Here is a 25544-nt window from a genome sequence, read left to right on the forward strand (position 1 = left end):
AAAAAAAAAAAAAAAAAAAAAATCTCAGCAGCTAGCTCAGTGTCTGCCTGAACAGCTTCCCAAATTTGTGCTTGAAACCCAGGGCCCGGGTAATGTAGACACATGAGAGAATCTCCTGGTCTGCAGATTGCAACAACCATGGGAAAAGTGTAGTATCTGGGCCGGATAGCCCAGTCCCTCATGGTGAGAGGTGACAACTTGCTAGCGGCCCTTGCTCTCACTGCCACCTCTGCCTTGGTGTCCACTCTGGCAGCGCTTGAGGAGCCCTTCAGCCCACCACTGCACTGTGGGAGTCCCTCTCTGGGCTGGCTGAGGCTGGAGTCGGCTCCCTCTGCTTGCAAGGAGGTGTGAAGGGAGAGGCGCAGGCGGGAACCAGGGCTGCGCACGGTTGCTCACAGGCCAGCGTGAGCTCTGGGTGGGCACCCACTCCATGGGCCCCGCACTGGGAGTGGCCAGCCGGTGCGGCCGTCCCGGGGGAATGAGGGGCTTAACACCCAGGCAAGCAACTGTGGAGGGTGCATCATGTCCCCAAGCACTGCTGGCCTGCCTGGCTCGAATTCTCGCAGGGCCTCAGCCACCTCCCCATAGGGCAGGGCTCAGGACCTGCAGCCCACCATGCCCGAACCCCACTTCCCCTGTGGGCTCCCGGGAGGCCGGACCCTCCCTACGAGCGACGGCCCCCTGCTCTGCGGCGCCAGGTCCCATCTACCACCCAAGGGCTGAGGAATGCAGGCGCATGGCACGGGACTGACAGGCAGCTCTGCCCGTGGCATCCACTAGGCAAAGCCAGCTGGGTTCCTGAGTCCAGCGGGGACTTTGAGAACTTTTCGCTCTAGCACTCTGTGTCTAGCTAAAGGATCGTAAATGCACCAATCAGCACTGTGTGTATAGCTCAAGGTTTGTGCCCAGTCTTTAGAATGGTCAGGTGAAAGCCTCCTACTCAAGCCTCAGTAACGGCAGATGCCCCATCCCTCACCAAGTTTGATGTTCCGAGTTCGACTTCAGACTGCTGTGATGGCAGTGAGCTTCCCTTCACCTTCCCCTTCTCCTTCCCCTTCCCCTTCTCCTTCCCCTTCCCCTTCTCCTTCCCCTTCCCCTTCCTTCCCTCCCTCCCTCCCTTCCTCCCCTTCCTTCCTTCCTCCCCTTCCTTGTGGCATCAATCAGCATTCTGTGTGTAACTAATCAAGTGGGGACTTGGAGAACTTTTCTGTCTGGCACTCTGTGTCTAGCTAAAGGATTGTAAATGCACCAATGAGCACCCTGTCAAAACGGACCCAGCAGCTCTCTGTAAAATGGACCAATCAGCAGGATGGGGATGGGGTCAGATAAGGAAATAAAAGCAGGCTGCCCAAACCAGCAGTTGCAACCCACTCCAGGTTCCCTTCCACACTGTGAAATCTTTATTCTGTCGCTGTTTCCAATAAATCTTGCTGCTGCTCACTGTTTGGGTCCCCACCACCTTTATGAGCTGTAACACTCACCACAAAGGTCTGCAGCTTTACTCCTGAATCCAGGAAGACCACAAACCCACCGAAAGGAAGAAACTCCAGACACATCTGAACATCAGAAGGAACAAACTCCAGATACACCATGTTTAAGAACTGTAACACTCACCGCGAAGGTCCGCAGCTTCGTTCTCGAAGTCAGTGAAACCAAGAACCCACCAATTCCAGACACAATGGCACAGTCCATCATGGCTTCCCTTGGCTAGGGTAGGGATGTCCCTGACCCCTTATACTTTCCATGCAAGGCAATGCCCCACCCTGTTTCTGCTCGCCTTCCATGGGCTGCACCCACTGCCTAACCAGTCCCAATGAGATGAACAGGGTACCTCAGTTGGAAATACAGAAATCAGAAATCACCCGCCTTCTGCATTAGTCTTGCTGGGAGCTGCAGACCTGAGCTTTTCCTATTCAGCCATCTTACCACAGTTGGTAATCCAAACCGTCAAAAAGTTAATGAAATATTGTTTAAGGCAACATGAAGCTATCATTTTATATATCCATATCACAGAACATTAAAGTATACACAGTTTATATTTCTGTATCACAAAGGAAAATTGAGACAGCATGTTCACATGTATCCAGGAAAAATATGACTTGTAATAAGCTCACTGAATGGTGGTATAGCAGTATGTGCCTGAAATTTTTCAACCTGTAATAATTCAGAAGTATCTAAAGTAAATTTAAAAGATTATATAAAACATGCATACAAAATATTCATTATAATATTTATTGTAAAGGAAAATCAAATTAAACAACAAAATAGTAAAATTATAGTGTATCCATATAATGGAAGATGAATCCGTTTGGCCTTGTTTTTCAAGCTTATTAATCACATTGAAAATGCTCAAGTTAAAATGTTTTGTGAAAAGCCGCTGTATCATTCTATTATTTTGTTTTAGATATTTGCATGTATTTATCTGCTTTTAAAAAAATAATTTTTATGTATTTTCTGAGGTGCTGAAAAGGGCAGAAGTCATTCTAGGACTGCTCCCTCAGAAATTGATTTTACTTTCCAGAGTGTTACAGACACTAGAAAATATATATCAGGAGTGGAGGCTTTCCCAAGTAGCAGAAAGCATAAGGGAGGGGAGCCATTTAGATGGCAAAAGGTGATGTGGGATTTGATGTCATCCATCCCCATTCTCGTCTACCATTTAACATGAAAATTTATTAGCATATTTGATTTGGTTTGATGGAAACATTAAAATATCCAAAACCTGTGACCTACCTGGCCCAGGGACAAATTGAAACAGACAGGGACACCGAAGCAAGGATCCAAAGAGAAACATGGAGGAAAATGGATTTGGAATTCACAGAGTGGTTCCGTTAGTCTGAGGATTTAACATGAGACCAAGTTTAATCAGAGTTTTGATGGCCAGTGGGGCCAGGATGAAATTTGCATTTATTCAGATGTGTATTAAATAAACTAGAAGAAAATAAACCAACAAATTTGACGGTGGTTTACTTTGGTTAATGGGATTAGACTAAAATTAAAATGAGAACAGAAATACGTTTCTTTTTTAGTATGCATTTAATGAAAGTTCTATGAAGAATAAAGCATTCCTCATAGTAACATTAAGATTAGGAAATTGATATTAATAAAATAGGCTGGAAAATATGAGGAGAGGAAAAAACCCTGTAGGTCAGAACCTTATTAATTCTAAGCCATGCTCTTCATTATGAGTTAAATTTCACTATTTTCAATTCATTTTCTTTATAATTGAAGTGGCATAAGGATGGCAAACTTTCTCATTGAAACTGTGATGAGGAATATCTAATCAAGCACATTCACAATGTCAACTGCATTCTCAATATTAATAATATAAATGGCCTCAGTGATAAAACAATTGTTGCTTTACAATTGAGAGTGTTAGGTTTCTAATCACCATCATATAAATATGAACTATTGAACAGATTAAGAGCTCATGGCAGAAAAAAAAAGAAAACTGCAGTTATTTTCATGTTTATATAAATATATGACATCCAATACATTTTAAAATGTTTGATATTATGCACATTGTAATTGTAAAATACAGGTACTATGCAATTAACTACTATTTATTATGCCTTACAGCAATGATTCAGGCATTCTTTTCCTTATAGTTTCAGTAATTTACTGACACATTTATTTTCATTTTAACAGATAATACATATAGTTAGAAATGCAATTTCTGGTTTGTGTCTATTCAAATATTGTTTAGCTTCCTAATATTATGACTTTAAATTATTGATTGTTGTTATACCATCAAAGAAAATAGCACTGGAGCTTTGTACAAAGCTCCTTTGGTTCTCTTCTTTTGCAATTGGCTCAGGAGTGCATATATAAGGATTCAGTTTATGTTTCATCTTATTTTTTTAAATCTCTTATAAGGCTTCATTAGAGAACCGACAAAAACCATAAAATTTAAAACTAATCTACTTTAACTTCACCATCTGCTTTATTTCTGTCTTCTATTTCTATCCTCCAGTTAAATCATTTTTTTTTTTTTACACTTATCTTCAACAAGAGTGACTTATGTAAACTGAACGCTGAAAGAAGTAAAGCTCGAATTAGAATTCCATATGAGTACAATTTGCATTCGGGTAGGATTAAAAGTTTTAAATTTCAGTTGCAACAATTGAAAAATCTAAAGAAAATCTCTCTCTCTCTCTCTCTCTCTCTCTCTCTCTCTCTAATTATGTCTGTTTGTCCCTCTCTCCTTGCCTCCCTTCCCCCATTACACACACACACACACACACACACACACACACACAGAGAGAGAGAGAGAGGGAGAGAAAGAGAGAGAGAGAGAGAGAGGAATTTGAAGGCTCACATAATTAAACTTTGCAGAGAGGAAACCAGGTAAACTTTTAACCAGAGGCTCAATATTATCATACTTCTCCTTGTTTGCTCTACAATAACAACAATATCATCCTGGAAGTTCCCATAAGAACTCAGACATATTCCTGTTTGAGGCCTTTGTTGTGAGCATTTATACCCAAATTTTCACCCACATTTATTATTCATCAGTTTCTTCATTCTGCATAAGTATTTTCTCAAATGTTGCATTCTCAATTTGTCCTTCTGTAGAAACCCAATCTAAAATGTTAAATACAGTCCTCCCTAGGTATCTGTGGAGTGTTGGTACTAGGGACCCCCACCTACTTGGATACTTCATGGATGCTCCAGTCTCTTATATAAAAGGATACAGTGTTTGCATATAACCTGTCTACATCCTCCCATATACTTTACATTATCTATAGATTACTTGTAATACCTAACACAAAGTAAATGCTATGTTGTTATACTCTATTTTTAAAGAAATAATGACAAGAAAAAGGAGTCTATATGTGTTTCATACAGAGGCCACCATCAATTGTCTTAAAAAATGTTTTCAGCCACAGTTGGTTGAATCCATGGATGCAGAACTCATGGAGAAGGAGGGCCAACCACACTCCCATACTCTCATCCAGCCGATAGGCACCATCTCCACTTTCTTTGTTTTTTTTTTTTTTTTTCTTAACGACTAATTGCCATCTGGCTTCCCAGTTTACAACATAATTCTTCATACATTAGTTTTATTGACTAGATTAGGCTGAAATGTAATATCTACAAAGAAAGATATATTTGTTTCTTTGTATGATACTAACTGTCTTCCAGGGAAGGAAGAAATGTTGCCCTAAAGGCAAATTATGCCATACATAGTTGGTAGAACTGTATCTGGAGGGCCTCCCTTATAGGAAGTGCACAGACTACATAAACTGACCAGGAGAACTCTTTCTTAGTAATGAGATAGTCAGAGCTAATTTGACCAAGACTGGAAAGCCAGATTCCATTTTATAGCAATACATAGAATATGAGAAAAGATGCATTTGTTGAAAGGTGTGAACAATTAAGTGATACATAAAAAAAAATTACATTATGGTTTTATGTAAAAAAAAAAAAAAAAAAAAACTATATAAAAGTCAGTCAAAGAAAGAAGCATTACAGCCAGGCCTGTAATCCAAACTACCAAGGAGTCTGAGATGGAAGGATGGCTTGAGGTCAGGAGTTCAAGATCAACCTGGAATACATCGTGAGATGCAATTTCAATTTTTTTTTTCAATCTGTGTGGTTTGGTGGCACATATCCATAGTCCCAGCTACTTGGGGAGCTGGAGTGTGATAATCACTTTGAGCCCAGGAGTTAAGGCTGCAGTGAGCTATGGTTGTGTCACTGCACTTCATCCTGGGGAAACAGAGTGAGATCCTGTCTCAAAAAGAAAAAAAAAGAAAAAAAAGGAAAAGAGAAATGGAGAGAGAAAGAAAGAAAGAGAGAAAGAGAGAAAGAGAGAAAGAGAGAAAGAAAGAAAGAAAAGAAAGAAAGAAAGAAAGAAAGGAAGGAAGGAAGGAAGGAAAGGAAAGAAAGAAAGAAAGAAAGAAAGAAAGAAAGAAAGAAAGAAAGAAAGAAAGAAAGAGAAAGAAGAAAGGAAGGAAGGAAGGAAGGAAGGAAGGAAGGAAGGAAGGAAGGAAGGAAGGAAGGAAGGAAGGAAAAGAGAGAAAGAGAGAGAGAAAGGAAGGAAAGATGAAGGAAGGAAGGAAGGAAAGAAGGAGGGAAGGAGGGAGGGAAGGAAGGAAGGAAGAGAAAGAAGAGGCATTGGGTAAGCTAAGTATTTTATGACACTCGAAATATTAGTATACAAAGGTACACAAAATTGCAAAATCTGAAATTCATGCTATGCTGATCTACTAAAGCCTGAATTAAACAGAAATACTGAGACCATCACCTCACCAATTACATTTTAATCTGCCAAAGATAGTTTCTGATTGTACCCCAAACCAAATAAACACACTAATATATTCATTCTTTATCGGTCTTCAGAGACAGTTTATTCAGGCTTAGGGACTGCGTTGCCAGTGCAGTAATATGTGCCGAGAGTCACAGACATCTTTGAAAAGGAATAGTTAGAGTCAAAAACAGGAAGATCCCTGGAGGAACCAAGTGTGATTTTTGCCCTCTAGGTAATATGTGGCAATGTCTAGAGATATTTTTGGTTGTCACAAGTAGAGATCAGGGCTGTTACTAGCGTTTGGCTACAGAGGCCAAGTTTGCTGCTAAGGATCCTACAATGCACAGGAGAGCTTCCTACAGTAAAGCAATATTGAATCCAAAATGCCAGTATTGTTGTGGTTGAAAAATTCTTCCTTAGAGGAAGTTTAGGTTGTAGAAAGTGGAAAATAGTAAGACAAAAGGAAAGATCAAATGCATACAACTTTATGAAAGTTAGAGAACCCAGACTTACAGAAGAAAAAACTTCTGTTTCAGACTAGCAGACCATAATAACATGAGATAGATTCCAGATTAGGAAATCTTTTTCTGGTTCATGTGGGCATTGCGCCTGAGAGTTAGGTGCACATATTTGGTTAAGACAAATTGTTTTCTTGTTATTTTTCTTGCTTTGTTGGAACAGACTAAGCACTTTTGGTTCAGAATGGTATATATATATATATATATATATAGCTTGGTCACAAACTTTCTTTTCAGTTCTTCCCTTTAAAATGCTAACTTACATTACATTTGCTTGATTTTTTTCCTCTATGTATATTATTAGACATGTAGGTGAAAAGTTTGAATGAGTTTTGTTAAGTAGAATGAACTTGTGTGATAATAACAGAGAGCTTGCTCTACTTCATTTTTAAGAAAAGGGGCAGGGGGAAAGGTAGGATCCCAGATGTATTAAGCATAAAATAACAAAATCAAATAGCCACTGAATTGTTCTGATATAGCTTCAACAATACCACATGATCATGATCCATTTCATTCATGTCCTGGTCTATGCCTTACATCTCCTCTCTTCTCTTTCTTTCATAGACGTATTTTTCAATGGCTCTCTGAAACAACTTCATTAATTGAGTAGTTTACCCTGCTCTTGTACAGACTCTTGGGAGGGAAGTTGGCTTATGCTTAAAGTACTACTTGAAAGACAGCAGCATCCTCAAACTAGCTGTTCACTTCTAAATATTTTCATGTGCACTTGTTACTGTTTTCTAGTTCTATGATATATTTTAATAATTTAAATTACTATCATATTTTAAATAATCAAACAACAATGTGTTTTTACTTGGAAGAATTATTTCAATTAACATAAGAAGCATCTGTCACAGGATTCGTGTTTAAGTCATTCTCAAATGGTGTTATTGCCATAAAATTGTTAGTCATTCAAAGTGGTAGAAACTTTGTTTTTGGTTAACCTTAAATAGTATTCTCTGGGCCTTTTTGGTTTGTCCTTTCCTAGGCAGCAAACAATAATAATGCTTCAGATGTGTTCAAATGAGAAAGATTAATAGAAATCAAAGTTACCACATAACTTCCATTATGTGTGAAGGATTTGATGTACAGGAAGTTTACCAGTATCTTAATAGATCTAGGATAAAAATAGAAATTAACCTGGTTATTCTGTGCCCCTACCCAAATATCATCTTGAATTGTAGTTCCCATAATCCCCATGTGTTATGGGAGGGACCCAGTAGGAGGCAATTGGATCATGGGGGTGGTTACCCTCATGTTGCTGTTCTTGTGATAGTGAGTGAGTTCTCACAAGATCTGATCTTTTTTTAAGGGGCTTTTTTCCCCTTTTGCTCAGTACTTCTCTTTTCTGCTGCCATGTGAAAAAGGACGTATCTGCTTCCCCTTTTGCCATGACTGTAAGTTTCCTGAGGCTTTCCCACCCATGCTGAAGTGTGAGGTAATTAAACCTCTATCCTTTACAAATTACCCAATCTCAGGTATGTCTTTATTAGCAGCATGAGAATGGACTAGTACAGAAATGCTCAGGAATTAGTGCTATGCCAAAGTTACCTCTACATACATGATATGTAAATTAACAGATTTCCAATGAGAAGTACTTTATAATTTCACAAGTTTTCTGTTGATTGGCTACAATGATTGATTTTGGCTATAGAGTAGGAGATATTTAAGGGAGACCTCTAATAATGAATTCATAAACTACTTCTCTCACACTTTTAAACTTGATTTTTATGCTAGTATCCACTTACAAGAGTAAGCACCAAAGGAGTTGCAACTTTATCTTTTATCTTGCTTGTTTTCAGCAGAACTTTTATAGGTGATAAAGTAAATTAAAACAGCTAAAAGATAAGCAGTGACAGATTGAGATTGATTCATTCAAATTAGTGCAATGCTTGTGAATAGTTAAAACATTCATATTTAAAGGAAGCATATAAACATTTTAAATGTCTTAGAGAAACTGAGGATGTCAGTTTAGTAAAACAAGTTTTATTATTTAAAAATTTGCCTGCTATGGTTAAGAATAAATCATTTGTGAAAGAAAAGCAAAATAAGATAGGGTTATTTATGTGAACCTATTTCATATTTTGTTTTGGATCCTTATGAAGCAGCTATTCTACCAATATGTTTATTAACAGGATTTAGAGCCATACTATCTGTACGTATGTTAAAACTCAGTTCTTTAGAAGAAGTTTCACAACCATTTGGGAAAGAAACCAGAACATAAACTTTCTTCAACGGTTTCTGAGCATCCAGAGTATGCTGGGCTGAATAATGGTACCCAAATTTTCCTCTTTGTCCTAATTCCCATAACCTATGGACGTTATCTAACACTGCAAAAGGGACTTTGCAGATACGTTGAAGATAAGTATCTTGAGATAAAGAGATTATCCTGATTATCAGATGGGGCCTGATATAATCACGAAGGTCCATATTAAAAAGTTGCATACAGAGTCAGAGACAGAGAACTTGATATGATAGCAAAGCAGAGATTTGGAGTGTTATCTTTTAAAGTTGAAGGAAGGAAAGAAGGTGCAAGCCAAATAAGATAGGCTACCAATAGAAGCTGAAAAAAACATAAAGAAACAGATTTCCTACTCAGAACCTGCATAAGAAGCCAGTTTGCTGATGTCTTGACTTTACATCAGTAAGACTGATTCCAGATTTCTGACTTCCAGAAATGTTGGAGAATAAATGTTGTTTTATGCCACTACATTTGCAGTGTTTCATTACTGTAGCAATAGAAAGCAAATTCACAAAGGCTTCAAGAAAATTTATTTGTAACACCAAAGCAAACTTGTTAGCTGAAAATCATTAAAGAAGCTCTCTAACTGAACACATAATTTTGAATCTAAATATGGTGATAGATGCTCTCTAAAAAACGTATATAAAATACACAAAACACGTCAATCTAGATTTATTCTTAGCAGTCATTTTTAGTCTTAGCTGAGTTTTAGATCCATCGGAAATAACTGATACAAGTGGATTGAGTGTAGATTGGGAAAAAACAAAAACAGCAAGATGATTGGTTAGTTAAGTATCTCAGAACAAATGGATTTAACTTTCATTAGTTAAAATTCTGCATTTACCTTGACATGGTTGGCACATTTAGGAGATCCATTTGTCAACTGCTTAGGGAAACAGCAGACTTTCACAAATGAGATATTGGCTTGTAACATTTTGCTGTCCCATTTCTAACTCAGGAATAGCCCGTGCTAATGGCATATCCTGTATGTGTACATATTTCACTAATTTATTATCCTCATTAAGACACATTTGAGAATGAAAAAGGATCTTAACAGTTGTTTGGTTGGAGTAACAGGCATTAAACTAGGTTTGGTTTACACAAAAGGCACTAACTGGTGTTCTTCCCAATATGAACATCTAATGTTTAGAAATTGGTGTCTACATGATTCTTATGTTATCTTTAACAATTGAAAAGCCATGTTTTCACCTTGTACTCAAAAGTCAACAGAAACACTGATTTAAAAAATAAGGCAATCCATGTTACAAAGTGAGAATCATACATAATTTACTAGACAGCCAACATTCTGATTGCAGATGTAATCACAGGTATTACAAGAGGCCCATGGACTAAGTAATTTTATTTAGCCTCAGTAAGTTTTGGCAAAATCTTTAGTCACTCGTCTTTAGGGAAAACATCTCTCTAATTCTTTTATAATCTTTTAGTGCTATGTAACTAGTACATCTCATTGAAAGAATATTGAAAACATTACATTATGGAAGCTCTCAACTCCAGGCACACAATGTTGAACAAGACAGACCATCATCTTACCTTATGCTTTGTAATAGTAATTCACTGAGATATATATATATCTTAACTTTAATTGCAAACAAAATAAAAGATAAAAGAGAAACCTAACATCAATTGCTGAAAGTTTAGATTTGAAAATAGTGTCCACCTATTACTGAGGAGGGACTGACCACACATACACACTCCCACAGGGGGAGATACAGGACACAGAGACAGAGACCCACAGGTTAATATTGTCTATCTTTTGCTCAGTTCTTCATAATTATTTCCTATCTAAATCTGGGATCAGGCAGAAAATTATTTCAGGAGTGAGAAGTGCAGGCAGATGGAGGGCCAAAACAGGAATCTTCCTAGATCTTGGAAAAAATATGAGTGAGATTTTTGTTGGTTGTTGCTATTGTATATACTTTGGATAAACTTACTATTAGCAAATATAGGTCAGTCCTTGAGTATTCTTACTTCTGTTATGAGAACAGAGGAAGGAATTTATTCATTCTTTGTTGGCTACCAAGTTTCCCTAGATTGATAGTTGCCTGAAGTTCTGACTGTTTATTTTTCCAGCTGCTCTTCAGAGTTAGGAAGACCTTTTTAAGCAATCTATCTCAACTCACAAAAAATCCTTTGACAGTATGCAGATGACCAGAACTCCTTAAAATGAGGTGGAGAGTTTAATTATGCAATTATACCAAAAATGCTTGATACACACTATCACTCAGATTTTCATCAAAAGAAAAGTTAATTTTGCATTTGAATAGTGAATATAGAAATCAGAAGAAACATATTTCATTTTTTTAAAAAAATTAGCTGCTTCTCCTCTAACTCCATAATACTCTAATTGGCCAAGTACTTGTTTTAATACACGTATCCTATCTCTTTAAGTAAAGATGTTGAGAGCTCCATGGTGTCATCTGGGGTAAAGGAGCTGAACTTTAAAAGTACCCAAATTAACCCAGAAGAGAACATTGTCTGTGAACTATCTTGTTAAAATGCCTGATATAAAAGGTAGATGTAAGCAATATCTGAAATAATTATAAAATTACCTAGAATCAAACCCAAAGAGAAGGATATCATAATAAGTCTTAATATTTTTAGTATAGTCCAACTTGATCTCTTTTATGAGGGCCATGGATTAAAATATATCTGAAGCACATATCTGTAATGAGTGGACTATCTGAAAAAAAAATTTTCAACTCATGCAGGATTATCATATTTTGAAGTTTTATTCATTATGTATTTCTGTATTATTACTCTAGTGTATCTGTAAATGTTTCCTATGTAATTTGTTTTTCTATTGTACAATGACTAATATAATTCTGAGGTTGATTGTTTACTACCCTTATGGAAGGAAACCGTTCTTAATAATATGTTCTACATGAATTGAAAAAAAAAAAGACCATTTAGTTGATTTATACTTTCTTTAGTCAAACCTGAGAAAAAATCTATACCCTACAGTTTCAAAAATTCGCACGCGAACAAAATCAAACGATGTAATGTATCAGACATTAATTTAATAATTTTACATATGAGAATATATTTACAGAAAATATATCCAAGAGTTTATTTGGAAAAACAAATTTAAAAAATATATAAGGAAACTTGAAAACTACCAAAGAAGTAGCTTGGAATGCCAGGTGAAAAAATTAAGTTAATAAAGCCGCGCAATAATTAAGATATTATGATAGCAGCAATAAAAAAGAGAATTACATTAAACATAGAAGAAATCAATGCAATAATACTATTTAAAGTCATGTTTCTGAATTATAAACTGAAATCAGTGAAGTTTGATTATACAAAAATGATATTGAAAAAATTATAATAAGGTATTTTGAGGGAAAATTTAGTTCACATACACATCTACAATTGGAAAAAATATGTGACACATATATTTAATTGAAGTTTTTAGTTGAATAACAAAATGCAAACTACTGATAGATTGAAGTAATCTAAATAAATGCTACTAAATAAACTTGACTTGTATTAAAAGAGTTAAATTATCAATTATCAATCTAATTTTTTAACTAATTATGAAAATTAAAAAGAACATTAAAGTCACTTTTAGTCTGTTAAAGATGTACTCTTCCTGAGATGGCAACGTTATCAAATATATCTGTCTATGCCATGAAAAACAACATCAATCAGAATATTTACAATGTTGTGGAAACAAAACGACCTACATTTAAAGGAGTTGAGATGTTTTTCTATCTTCTGAAATTATTAAATATAACTGTAACAAAAAATGGGTAGAGTCAATGTAGGTTATCTTGAACCTAAAGTTTAATTGCTTAATTAATTGTTTATTTAATATTATGCCACTATTGTAAGAAGTTTGCATTAGCAATTAGCTGGGAAGGGAAAATAGGGATTTTGGTTTTCTACAGTCATTTGTTTGATAGAAGAATGAAACAAATAGATGTTATGTAGCCTATAAGAGCAAAAGGAAGATGTAACTGCAAAAGAGAAAAAAAAAAAGAGTTTTAATATTATTTTAAATCATTAAGGTAATCATTTATCTTCTTTTGCAGCCCATGTTGATCACATTCATTCCTGAAGTTGAATGACATTTGGCATGCAAGTCTATATAATATGTGAGAGACAACTACAAAGGTTTAATGTCATGGCAAAGGCATTTTTAGCCCAGCAGCTGAAAGTTGATTCAGGACTAAACACAATCAGATCCTTTTCATGGTTCTTTGAGACTGCTTGCTTTCCTGTTGAAAAGGGTGACTTCACTCTCTAAAGATTTCCCATAGCTTTTCTTTTTTTGAATTTAAAGTAATGATAAGAGTTTAATAGACACTGTATTTATAAAGTTTAAAAATGAAAGCCCTTGAGAAAAAATAAATACATCAGAACCAGAGAACAATATAGCACTAGAGAATATTACACTTTGTCTACAGTGATATAAAATACTAATATAGAAATTTTTAAATAAAATTTATATATTTAAGAAGGGGAAGAAACTGTCTCCTAAGAAGAAAATACTTTAAGCACTTGTAGAAAAAACATTACATATAAACACATACACATACATTACATATATAGGCATACATGTAAATGTATACATACATATATGTGTGTATATATAATAATGTATAATGTGTATACATGCATATATGTATATATGTAATGTATATGCCTGTGTATATACATTTATGCAAACACACATACACATATATACACATGCACATAAATACATATATGTCAATTTTACTTTAGTTCCAAATAGTAAAATATATCTAGGTGTGTTTAAATGACATACTCAACTTTCAGCATCTTGGATTAATGATGTCCTAGAATGTGTTGCCTTTAGAAATTGTGAGATTTTCGTTTGTTTGTGTTCATTTTAAAGTTATATCTAAGAGAACTGGGATAATTTTATTCTTTTACTTTCTTTGTGCCATATGTGATTAATAACTCCCCAGAACATATTCACAATAAATACATTTTGAATAAAGAAGTGATCTTGAATAATAGTGATTATCATGTCTTAAAACAAGAAAATTAAATACTTGGTGATGAATTAGCCACATTTTTGTTCTTGTAGTAATACTTTTGAAAATCAAAGAAATCTTTAAAAGGAAATAAATGAAAATAGGGGAAGAGTAGGTTCTCTGGCCATTAGCTATTGTACATTTTGATGGGATACTACAGATTGTGAATAATAAATTAGTTACTAATATATGTTTTAGAATAGTGTACATTTCTTCACAGTCATGAAATATTCCAATATTTGCTCAATTTCTTGAGTCATTTTCTCATAATTAGAAAATAAGAGTCTTGAGCCCAGGAGACAGAGGTTGCTGCAGTGGGCAGATATAGCACTACTGCATTCCAGCCTGGGCGATGGAAAGAGAGACAGACCTTGTCTAAAAAAACAAAACAAAACAAAACAAAAAAAAAATAGAATGAACGAACAAAGGAAAGAAAAAAGAAAGAAAGAAATTCCTGTCAGTCACCTCACAAGTCATTAAATTACATTGATCATTCACATATCCATATATTAATATTTCTAAAGGAAATTTAGAAATTAGTTAATTATAGTATCTTTGGTAAAAGGACACATATTCAATAATTTATGGTCACCTACCATTCCTTGAACTCCAGTCACAATTCTATATGTAGAAATATAGATGGAAATATGGAAAAGAATGCCTTTCCTATTTCATGTATAGCCCAATACATGCCTTCATCCAGAATGAAACTATCTCATAACATTGGTGATTATGTCGACTGCTTCTTCCTTTCTATTCCCATTGTTTGCAATACTGTCTTCTACACAGCACTGACTACACACTAAATGGGATTTCTTGGAATGACTGTAAACACACATTAGACTGTGAGCTCAGTGGGATCAAGGATGCTGTCATTAAATTTTGTGTTTCTTTTTAGCATAACAGCTAGAGAAGAGTTGTATTTCAGAAAATATTTGTTGGATTTTCACATTTCTCTAGGATATGGTATGGTCATGGAATTGTCAGCAACTACTGTGATTTATGGAAAAATATTAAAATAATAACAGGAGACCAGAAAATGATCTCATATAATTTCCCAAACTGCTTGAGAATTCTCTGTTAAAATCAGATTTCCCTTGATCCCCAGAAAGCCAAAATAGGCCTGCTTTGTATTTTATTTTGTATTATTTTACATTTTTTGGTACAATTCCTAAATTTAGGTGCTACCCAGAAGAGTTAGAGGAAAATAATGCTCTAATGTTATTAATTTAAATAATATATTTGCTATTGATTTAGCTTTAATTGGTCCATAGAAATTGTGTGACTATGAGTGGAAATGAACATTCAATTTATGTAAATTTATTATTGCTTTTTGAAGATTTTTTTTCCCATACATTTCTTCAACTGGGGTAGAATACAATATTTTAGAATAAGTTGTAATAATTTATTAGTGCTTAAACTTTCAGAAGGATAAGGAATAAGGAGGTCAAAGCAAGGAAGTGGTGTCATTTAAAACAATAAAACCTCAGAATTGTAAGGTTATTACTTCAAATTTTTAATGATAATAGGTTTCTATGTGCAATTAAAACGGTCATTGAAAATGTTTTTATTGGAGAATAAATTTATTCTCCAATAAATTTAAAAATAAAGAATATCAGGATATTTGAAACCTGGGAGTATAAAGGTTGTATGTCTTAGACCTGAGAATGAGCGGTGTGAGGCTGAAAGAAATCTATCCTTTTTATTTTCCGTATCTGAAGTATAGGAAATGAATATACAAATATTCTTTCACAGGCGTATTAAAAAAATGACGAAATGAATAGAATTTGAGATAAGCTTAGTTGAACCCATTTGAACCAACAGTGAGTCAACATACATGGTAAAAGGCACACATTCAAATACTAAGAAAAAAAAGAAAAGAGAGAGAGTGAGGGAGCGTGAATTTTCCCATTACTAATATCTGAGTCTTACAGGAATTTAGTTTCATTTTTCTGTATAGTTTCTAGAAAACTAACAAATGCTTAAATAAAAATATAATAGAATCACCAGGGAATCTAGAATGCTGGTCATAATAGGTAGTATTGCCATAATTTCATGATACAGTTTTCGTAAGAAAGAGAGTTTACAATGGCTTAATTACATAATGAAAAGTAGGATTTCTAATGGAAATTCAGTATCTTTCCTAAGAAAGGTTGTACTGAAATACGAAATCAGCATCTAGAGCTGTTTTAAAATCCTCTTCATACTAGCAATCAAAATCAAGTTTTCCTTTGTAAAGCTTTAAGGAAAGCAACATTGAATATATTTGGCATATAAAATGATAAATCAGTTGGTTAAGGTCATAAAATTATTATGAATATGTATTTTGTGTCAATCAAATAAAAAGCACAAAACTTTGATACTGCAAAATTTGCTTATTTCTGATGTGACAAGAGATATAAGAAATAGATTACTTTTTATAAACAATTTTCTTGATTCTCTTGTTTCTTTTTACTGTCATTGTGAAACTATTTTATCTTTGTCTTAATTTCACTGTTTGCTTACCAAAATTACTCCTCTCACAAGCTTATTGAGGTTCAAAGTCAGTTCAAGTTTAGTTGTGTAATATGTACCAGTTAATTAGTTCACTGTCAACAGTAAGATAGATGTTTGCTTCCAAAGGCATGTTTGTGTATTCCCAACGCTTGTCACCCTACTCAGTAGCAGAAGAAATAGAGGAAATGCTGAATTGATTCGTCTTTTTAGTTTTTATACATCGAGTGGGCTGTCAAGTACAAGATAGATTAACACATTGCTATTTTCATGTATATTTTATTAGCAACTTATAAACACCTATTGTTTACTGTAATTAATGTAATTTTTATTTTCTTATAGAAATAAATATATTTCTTATAGAAATATTTTCTTATAGAAATAAATATACTACATTTTGCAGTATAAGGTCTAAACTCATTTGATAATGAGTTTAGTCTCACCTATAGGTGGAGGAAACTTCTGATAAGCGTGTTAGGTTGGGTTATGCTATGGTAACTAAATCCCCCCTGTCCCAACACACACACACACACACACACACACACACACACACACACACACACAGTTTAGAAACCTACAGCAACAGAGGATCATTTCTCTCTCTCGTGGCATGTCAAATACAGCTCTGCTCCTCATCCTCCTTAATTTCAGAAATAAAGCTTTGAGTGTATAATCTACACTTAGGAAATGTAACCATCCCAATTTCCCTAGGACTGAGTAATTTAGTAGACACAAGACTTTTCGCTTTTAAAAAAGGAAAGTCCCCGGCAAACAGTTAAGTTGATCACCTTAAATTTACCATACCATTATAAGTGAAATTATTTAAATGAAGATAATCCTACTTTTCAGAGGTAAAGTTTGAAATGTATAAATTTTGAGATATATTCCCAGACCACAGAAAATTTTCTGTTAAATATTTTTCACCTAATCCATGAATTAAATTGAAGATAGTATTTAAAATAAGGATTATTTTAAAGCATCAATTCCAAATATTAATTGAAATAAATTAAAAAATCAAACTAAGTGAACACTCCATGTAAACTAAATTCTTTTAATCTCTTTGTTTCTAAATAAGATTGATGGAGAAAAGTTAATATTACCGTATTACCTGAGGTCACTGTGAAACTTAAGATATCTTAACAACAGAGAAGGCCATCATTCTTCTGAAAATTAACTTCATTCTGAAAGAGAGGTCACATTAAAATAACTGAATTCCACGAAGACACCTATCTGGTCACACAAATAACTTTTGCCTCACTTAATTGTCTTTTATTTAAATTTACAAAACTAAAAAAAAAATAGTGTTTTAGCAGGCAATGAGCATTTCACTGTGGATTTGAAATAATTTCTTTTATTAGCAGCATTTTTGAAATTCATACTCAAAAAAAGAAGTTGATTTCCTTAAAAATCATCTTACTTGTATAACATAGAACTTAAGAAAATACTTTGTAGACTCCTGGTCAATATAATAAACATTTTTTCATAACAGTATTACCAAAGTATTGTCATTTGTTTAATATTCTCCACCATACAACAGTTGTCCCTTAGGAATATCAACTGGAAATCTGGTTCATCCAGTAAACCAAAATGGATCTACCAGTATAAAATTAATCAATAAAAACAGCTGTGGAGTATTTTAATGTTTCCCCTTTTCCCTTGGCTTCTAGAAAGGTCAGAGCAGTTTAAAGACAAACATTTAGTTTATTCACTCAACAGATGGCATCACTTGAAGCTTAAGAAGCTGCACATGCGTATTATAGACAATGGACAAGAACAAATTAAGAGGGCAAAGGCCAGGAATGTATTTCACATAGGAAGCCAAAAAACACTTTAAGACTAAAAACAAAGCAACACCAGTTACCACTAACCTTAAGAAGATAAACATTATGCATGATTAAGAAGTTAAGAAAGTGAATAAAGCTTTTGTAAATATACAAAAAGAACTTGTGCACTGCTCAAAAGGCCTTTCTCTCGAACCTCTGCAGATATGATGAGCCTCTCAGCAACATGATGAAAGTGAACAAAGTTAATAGTGATGAAGCTTCAAGATCAATGGCTCAGTTGTAATACAGCAGTGATGCATCTAATTCCTCCAAAAGACCGTTAAGTTAAATGTTTTACACAAAAAGTGCCTCCACTCTTCCATCTCACCATCATACTTTACTTATATTAACTTGCTTTAAAAGTTATATTCTACATCTATTTTCATGTTGGTGCTGTGAAATATGTGTGTGTGTGTGTGTGTGTGTGTGTGTGTGTGTGTATCTGCATCCTCACATGAACACACAAGGTATAAATGAGAGGTCGGAATCAGAGATAGACCTATATGAAAATACTCCTCACCTCTACATATGGCTTAAATAAATTGCTCTTTCAAATTAACTGCTCTTAACATTCAGGTTGTTGTGTTAGAGGATAATGTCCTGGTGTTGCAATAATTTTTAAAAGGTATTAAGATCTGCAATCACAAATAACTTCCTCTAAATCCAAACTTTATCTAAAGTTATAATATCTTCATAGTGTCCTTATTCAGTATAGAAGGGTAAAAGGACAGATACATTGTTCAGACACCCCTTGAAATATATACTCAGTGACTTTGTTTTTTCATTAAGCAAAACCAGAAGTCAAATTTGGTCTTCAGGTTAAAGTAGTAGGAAGAATACCACAGCACCCCTGGGAGCAGGGATTCATAATTATTTTTGTCGTTTATCCTGGCATCTGTCATTGCTCCTTAATGGCCCTTCTCTCTCAAGGTTATTACAGAATATTTAATGTCTCATTTTTTAATGGTTCCTTAACTCCTGACTGGTAGAAACAGGGATTCGTATCTTTGATCCAGCTTCCTCTGGTATTCTTAGTTTAAAAAACAAACAAACAAGAACAAAAGCAACTGCAGACAAAACATAACGACTTAGACAGGACTTAATTCAAATTTAGTTTTTGTTGTTGCTGTTTGTTAATTTTTTTGCCATAGAAGACATGATTTTATTCCTTGTTATTGCTAAATAGTATTCCATTGTGTGTATGTATATGTATGTGTATGTGTGTATGAATAATTTTCTTTATCCAGTCATCGGTTGGTGGACACTTAAGTTGATTCCACACTTTTGTTATCATGAGTAATGAATCAATAAACATACTTGTGCTGGTATCTTTTTTATATAATGATTTATTTTCCTTTGGGTAGATATCCAGCAGTGCGATTGCTGGATCAAATCACAGTTCTGTTTTTAGTTCTCTGAAAAATTTCCATACTATTTTCCATAGCGGTTGTACTAATTTACATTCCCCTCAACAGTGCACAAGCATTCCATTTCTCTGCATCTTCACCAATATCTATTGTTTTTTTTTTTTTGACTTTTTAATAATGGCCATTCTGATTGGTATAAGATGATGTCCCATTGTGGTTTTAATTTGCATGTCTCTGATGATTGGTGATGTTGAGCATTTTTTCATATGTCGGCTGGCTATTTGTATGTCTTCTTTTGAAAAATGCCTATTCATGTCGTTTGTCCACTTTTTAATTGGGTTATTTGGTTGTATTTTGAAGTTGTTGAGTTGCTTGAATTCCTTGTAAATTCTGGATTTTAGGCTGCTGTTGGATGCATAATTTGCAAATATTTTCTCCCAATCTGAAGGTTGTCTGTTCATTTTATTGATTATTTATTTTACTGTGCAGAAGCATTTTAGGTTAATCAAGTCCTATTTGTTTATTTTTGTTTTAGTTGCTTGTACTTTGAGATCTCAGTCATGAGTTGTCTTCCTAGGCCAATGTCCAGAAGAGGATATTCTTAAATTATTTCTTAATTTTTATTTCAATACTCTTTGGGGTGCAGGTGGCATTAACAAGTTCTTTAGTGGTGATTTCTTAGATTTTGGTAGACCAGTCACCCGAGCAGTGTACACTGTACTCAATATGCAGTCTTTGAGGACTCAGAGGGAAGGGTAAGAGAGGGATGAGAAATAAAGCTGTCTATTGTTTTGTTAAGTTTTAAGTGAAGAAATGACTCTACAGGATCTTATCAATATGAATAATGTACTATTCTGCTAAGTTTATTTTGTACAGTCATATATTCAGAATTCGTTAGGCCTTCATATTTTCTATCACAATGAGGACCCAAATCCAATAAAGGCAATCTCCACTGACAGTGAAGATTGGTTAATGCCATTTGTAGAGTTCAACATTTGATGTCTCAGCATAAAAGTCATGGGTTAAAGCTTTTGATCATCTCACAGCTTGGAAATATATTATACAATTGTATTATTTTGTAATCATTTAATATAACTAAATGATAATTTTTTTTAAATTATTACTTTTTTTTTTTTTGAGACAAAGTCTTATTCTGTAGCCCAGGCTGGAGTGAAGTGGTGTGATCTCAGCTCATCGCAATCTCTGCCTCCCAGGTTCAAGCGACTATCCTGCCTCAGACTTCAGAGCAGGTGGGATTACAGGAACGTGCCACTGCACCTGGCTAATTTTTGGTATTTTTGGTAGAGACAGGGTTTCAGCATGTTGGCCAGGCTGGTCTTGAACTCCTGACCTCAGGTAATCCACCTGTGTCGGCCTCCCAAAGTGCTAGGATTACAGGCATGAGGCACCGCACCTGGCTTTTTTTTTTTTTTTTTTTTACCTCACCTTTAGTGTTGACTCATTCTTTAGGGTTGTTGTGCAATTAGGAAATTGTGATTGCAAATCCAGGTAGACCACCATGACTTGAAACAGAACAATGCTTACTTAGTGTAGTAATTTCATTAATGGAACTGTTAGATTCCTTGTACTGCATGTCTCAGCTGTGCTTTTCTCTGCCAAATTCAAGGGAGATTTGTTAATCAAAAATATGGAGAAGTAGAAATAATTGAGGGGTATGCTCTAAAGAGAATGCAGAGCCCTAGTTTGTCTCTAGGGCTTAAATTTCATGCTGGTTGATGTCTTCCTAATACCTAAGTAGTGTAGCATGTACTAAAACTTAGTGATGACCTCAATGTGACCTAAAATGGTTTACATTTAGTTAGTTCAATTGTGGATATAACTATATATGATTTTTGTGTTTGAAGATGCTGGAGATTGCCATAAACAAATCATATTATTAGAAAATGTGCCCTGATTATCTTAAACTATTTTCAAATGATATCAAAAGTCTAATTTGAACACTACCATGACATTTTATTGTGCTAATTCTACTGTTATAAGTGCTTTAAATGGTGTATCTCTTAATTTATATCATAGGTATTTTTAATTTCTGAGGGGACAGATGTATTATAGCCTATCAAACAGAAGATTAGGGACTGTTGAATATTGAGAGTGAGTCAAAGCTAAAAGATTATCATATAGGCTTTTGAACATGAATGACAAAAGATGGTACAGAAAGAAAAGATAAAGAAATAGAATAAATAAAGAGAAGTATAAAAAGTGTGTCCCATAAAGCTTTCTATAATCACTGGTTTTGAAAATTAGGTGTTTATGTTATATGTATATATTGAAAATATTTCAAAAGGTATTTACCATTTTCCTTGTTTCCTTTTGTAGTATGTATGCATTCCAGGGTGCACAAAAAATCCATTTTGGTTTTTGAAGAATGTTTACCTGATTCAACTACACCCTTGCTACTATGGAATCACCTTCCACGGTATTTGCCAAGATAAAGGTCTTGTTCAATTTGAATATATGTGGCAATTGGGATTTACAGGTAACAAATTTATGTAATTTTTTTAAATCTGCTTGAATTATTTCAAAATTTACTAGTCAAGTATTTGTTTTCTAAACACACAAAGTATTTTATATCTCAAAACACAATATAAAGTAAAAATAAAATAAACACTCTTATTTTCTGATGTATTCCTTTAACTGACGTGTTTAACACCAACTACATCCTAGGAAATCTACTTGGTGCAAGATCCATAATAGTGAAGTAAACTAGAGCTATTTCCTGCTTTCATAAATCCATTTGTTGGAAGGGAGTGGTTAGTGGACAAATACAGTGATAACTATGTAATTTTATTTAAAATCAAAATGCTCTTATGAAAACAAGTAGCATTCCATGAATGCTTAAAAGCAATAAGCCTGTTTAGAAAAAAAAAAAAAAAAAAAAAAAAAAAAAACTGGGCAATTGAGAAATTGAGTTGGGTTGTGAGAAAAGGTTTCCCTAAGAAAATGACCCCTGAAGAGAGATAAAGAGAATGATGTCATGGCAGAGAAGCTGGAAAAGAGAGGATTCTAGGTTGAGGGAATTGTATTTGTAAAGACATTGTATTAGAAGAAATGGCTTCTTTGAAGCCCCGTCTGGGGCTGTGAGAAAAGACCAACAACAATTCCATGGAGGGGATAAAGCCAGAACTAAAATGCTGGGTTAAATATTTTGATTTCTATTCTAAAAGGAATAGAAAATTACTATAGCTTTTGATGCATTCGATAATTTCATAGCAAGTAGAGAAGTACATGGAAGAGAAGAAAAAAAGCTAGGGAGTTGGTTGGAGTAATACTGTGAGTCATAATGCTGGAAGCTTGAAATAAATGGAAGATCTTGTTTATGAATTGGAAATGGCAAGTGATGAAGGTGTCAACAGGACGCCTAGTTTTCTGTCTTACACACTTGAAATGAAATCATTTCAATACTTATATTCACATATATGTTTTTGTTTTATAGAATTTCAATTTCTATCTCAATTTTTTTGATGAACATAATTTTCATTCTTTAATTACATGTTTAATATTATTTAACTTAGAAGGTGCAAATTAGATTTACATTCTTACAACTATATGATATTTTCATTCTTTTAAAGAATATTTCCTCTGACAATGATATTTTGGCACTTCAATTTACAAACAACCAGCAAATTAATAGTTTGATGTTTCGAGTAACAGCTAACAGACAGCAGCTGAATTTCTAACATTGCATTACATCACAACAGTGTTAAAGTAAACTAACAATTAGCCTTTTAAACAGAAAACATGATAATTTATTTCACCATGCTCATAAAAGAGTACACTGTAGTGTTAACAACCTTTAGTGACAGAAATAGTTATCAGTTAATTAATCAGATCACACTGAAGACCAAAAGTGGTAGAAGAGAGCAAAGCATTGTTGATAATACTATGTTGATGCTAAAAGGAACTTTCAGAGACTCTGTTATGAATACTTACTATTTTATAAATGACACAATCAGACAAAACAAAGAAATAAGAATAGTTGAGGTTAGAGGAATTAACTTCAGGACTATTTAGGGATTGTGTCAGTTCAGTTGTTTTTAAACCCTGACCACATATTAGAATCATCTGAAGAGCTCTTGAAACATACTAATGGTGAACTCCCACTACGGAACAATCAAACTGTAATTGTAGTGAGATGGACACAGAATATTTTTTGAGGATCCCTAAATGCTTTTCATGTGCGCATTGAGAAATGCTATCTACTGTTACAACCAAATTTGTTCACATACTTCAGTGCCTGCACCATTTTTGAACTTGATTTTCCTTTGTCTCATATAGGAATAATGCTTTCATCTGTTTGGTTATTTTTAAATATTAAACTTCTTTTGAGAACTAGAAAATGAGACAGGGAACATATTCACAATGATGAAATAGCAGAAGTATTTTTGAGGGAAAATGGAATGAATAATAGCAAGTCAAATTGCTCATGGATAAATCAGCTTTGAGCAAATATAGTCAACTTTATTAATGGCAGTACAATAACAAATGTATGTTTTAGAAAATGGGTGGTGTAATACAAAGTTAAAATTACTCATGGATAACTTAGCAAAAAGCAATTATCTTCAAAACGATGTATGCATATTTCATCATTATTTCTTCCTGAATTACGGGACAGAACTTACTGAATATAGCTAAATATAACAAAAATAAAAATGTTGCGACCCCTACATGTGAGAATCTAAATGACTTGGGCTGTCCAATGGAAAAGAAGCAGTGTGATAATGCACAGCCTGAATGAATGTTTAAGTAAAACACTTAAACTCATTTTGAATTTCAATATGAAGATTCAGCAGTGAAACTTCTCAAGTTTTGAAAACAAAAGAGAAGTCAAAATAAATGAAAATAAATATGTAAATGGAATTATACATTTTATGTATTGCAAAATTCCTTCTTATTTATTTTGGTAATTGCCATTAAGATCATCTTTTACTTTTTTCCTCTTAAAATATAAAATGTAATTGAAGAGGAACTTTAAAATTATGCTGGTGAGTTTGCATGGGGTGCAATTTTACCAGCAGGAAAATTATTTTAATTAAGGGATTTTTCTAACAACTAAATGAAGTGTCTTATACGCCCAATCAATTCTTGCCAATATGATTGCTCTACAGAGAAGGGGTGGTAATTAATTAGAAGAAGCTCCTTCAAGGACAATTGGTCAACAGTGCACATCTTGAGAAAGAGCTGACATGCACTGTTTCTTTTCGAAGTCATCATCTATGTTCATTATGTGTATTACTAGGTTTGAGGAAAGGAGCTACTGACAGAGTGGATAAAGAGTTGTGAAGTGAAGTAAGGCAATATGAATAATGCTTAAGAAAAAATACAATTCTAGCTAAAAAAAGAAAATAAGACAGAAATTCTTTTAAATCTCTTTCTTCTTGAAGCATGTCACTATTTCAGTTTGCTTATCTAAGATAAACATACAGAGTTAAAACACTTAACATGTACTAGTAAACTTTTTTCTAAACAAATAGTAATTGTTGCATTTGCGAGTTGATATTGCAAAAAATATTTACTTTGGAAGTTTTCTATTTCCTTTATAAAATAATGGATCTTCTTGTAGAAGACCTTCCAGGATATTAATTATAATCTATGCATTATACATTACTTTTTAAATTTTAAGCAATTTTTGTGAAAATAGGAAATGCTATATCAACAAAGCAATCTTCATCAAAATCTATTTTTCTTTTTATATTGTTCTACCTTCAAGTCTTCTTTTGTCAAATGTCTGCTATTTATATATATATATATATATACATATTAAGTATTTTAGGGACTTTAGTTTTAATTTTTAGTTTTAATCTTTAAT

At 34.0% G+C, this 25544-nt stretch overlaps 1 protein-coding gene across 1 annotated transcript in view; it reads left to right on the forward strand.

The window, feature by feature from the left end:
- Positions 1–25544, forward strand: part of LOC108539741 (protein eyes shut homolog) — a gene marked incomplete at both ends in the record, with an annotated part of 872682 nt that overhangs the window by 32375 nt on the left and 814763 nt on the right. The window contains 1 exon segment of the mRNA XM_017888636.1: positions 22055–22214. Coding sequence (XP_017744125.1) covers positions 22055–22214 — 160 coding nt within the window.

This window comes from Rhinopithecus bieti, unplaced genomic scaffold, assembly GCF_001698545.2.
Source record: "Rhinopithecus bieti isolate Rb0 unplaced genomic scaffold, ASM169854v2 scaffold_1468, whole genome shotgun sequence".
Classification (NCBI taxonomy): Eukaryota; Metazoa; Chordata; class Mammalia; order Primates; family Cercopithecidae; genus Rhinopithecus; species Rhinopithecus bieti.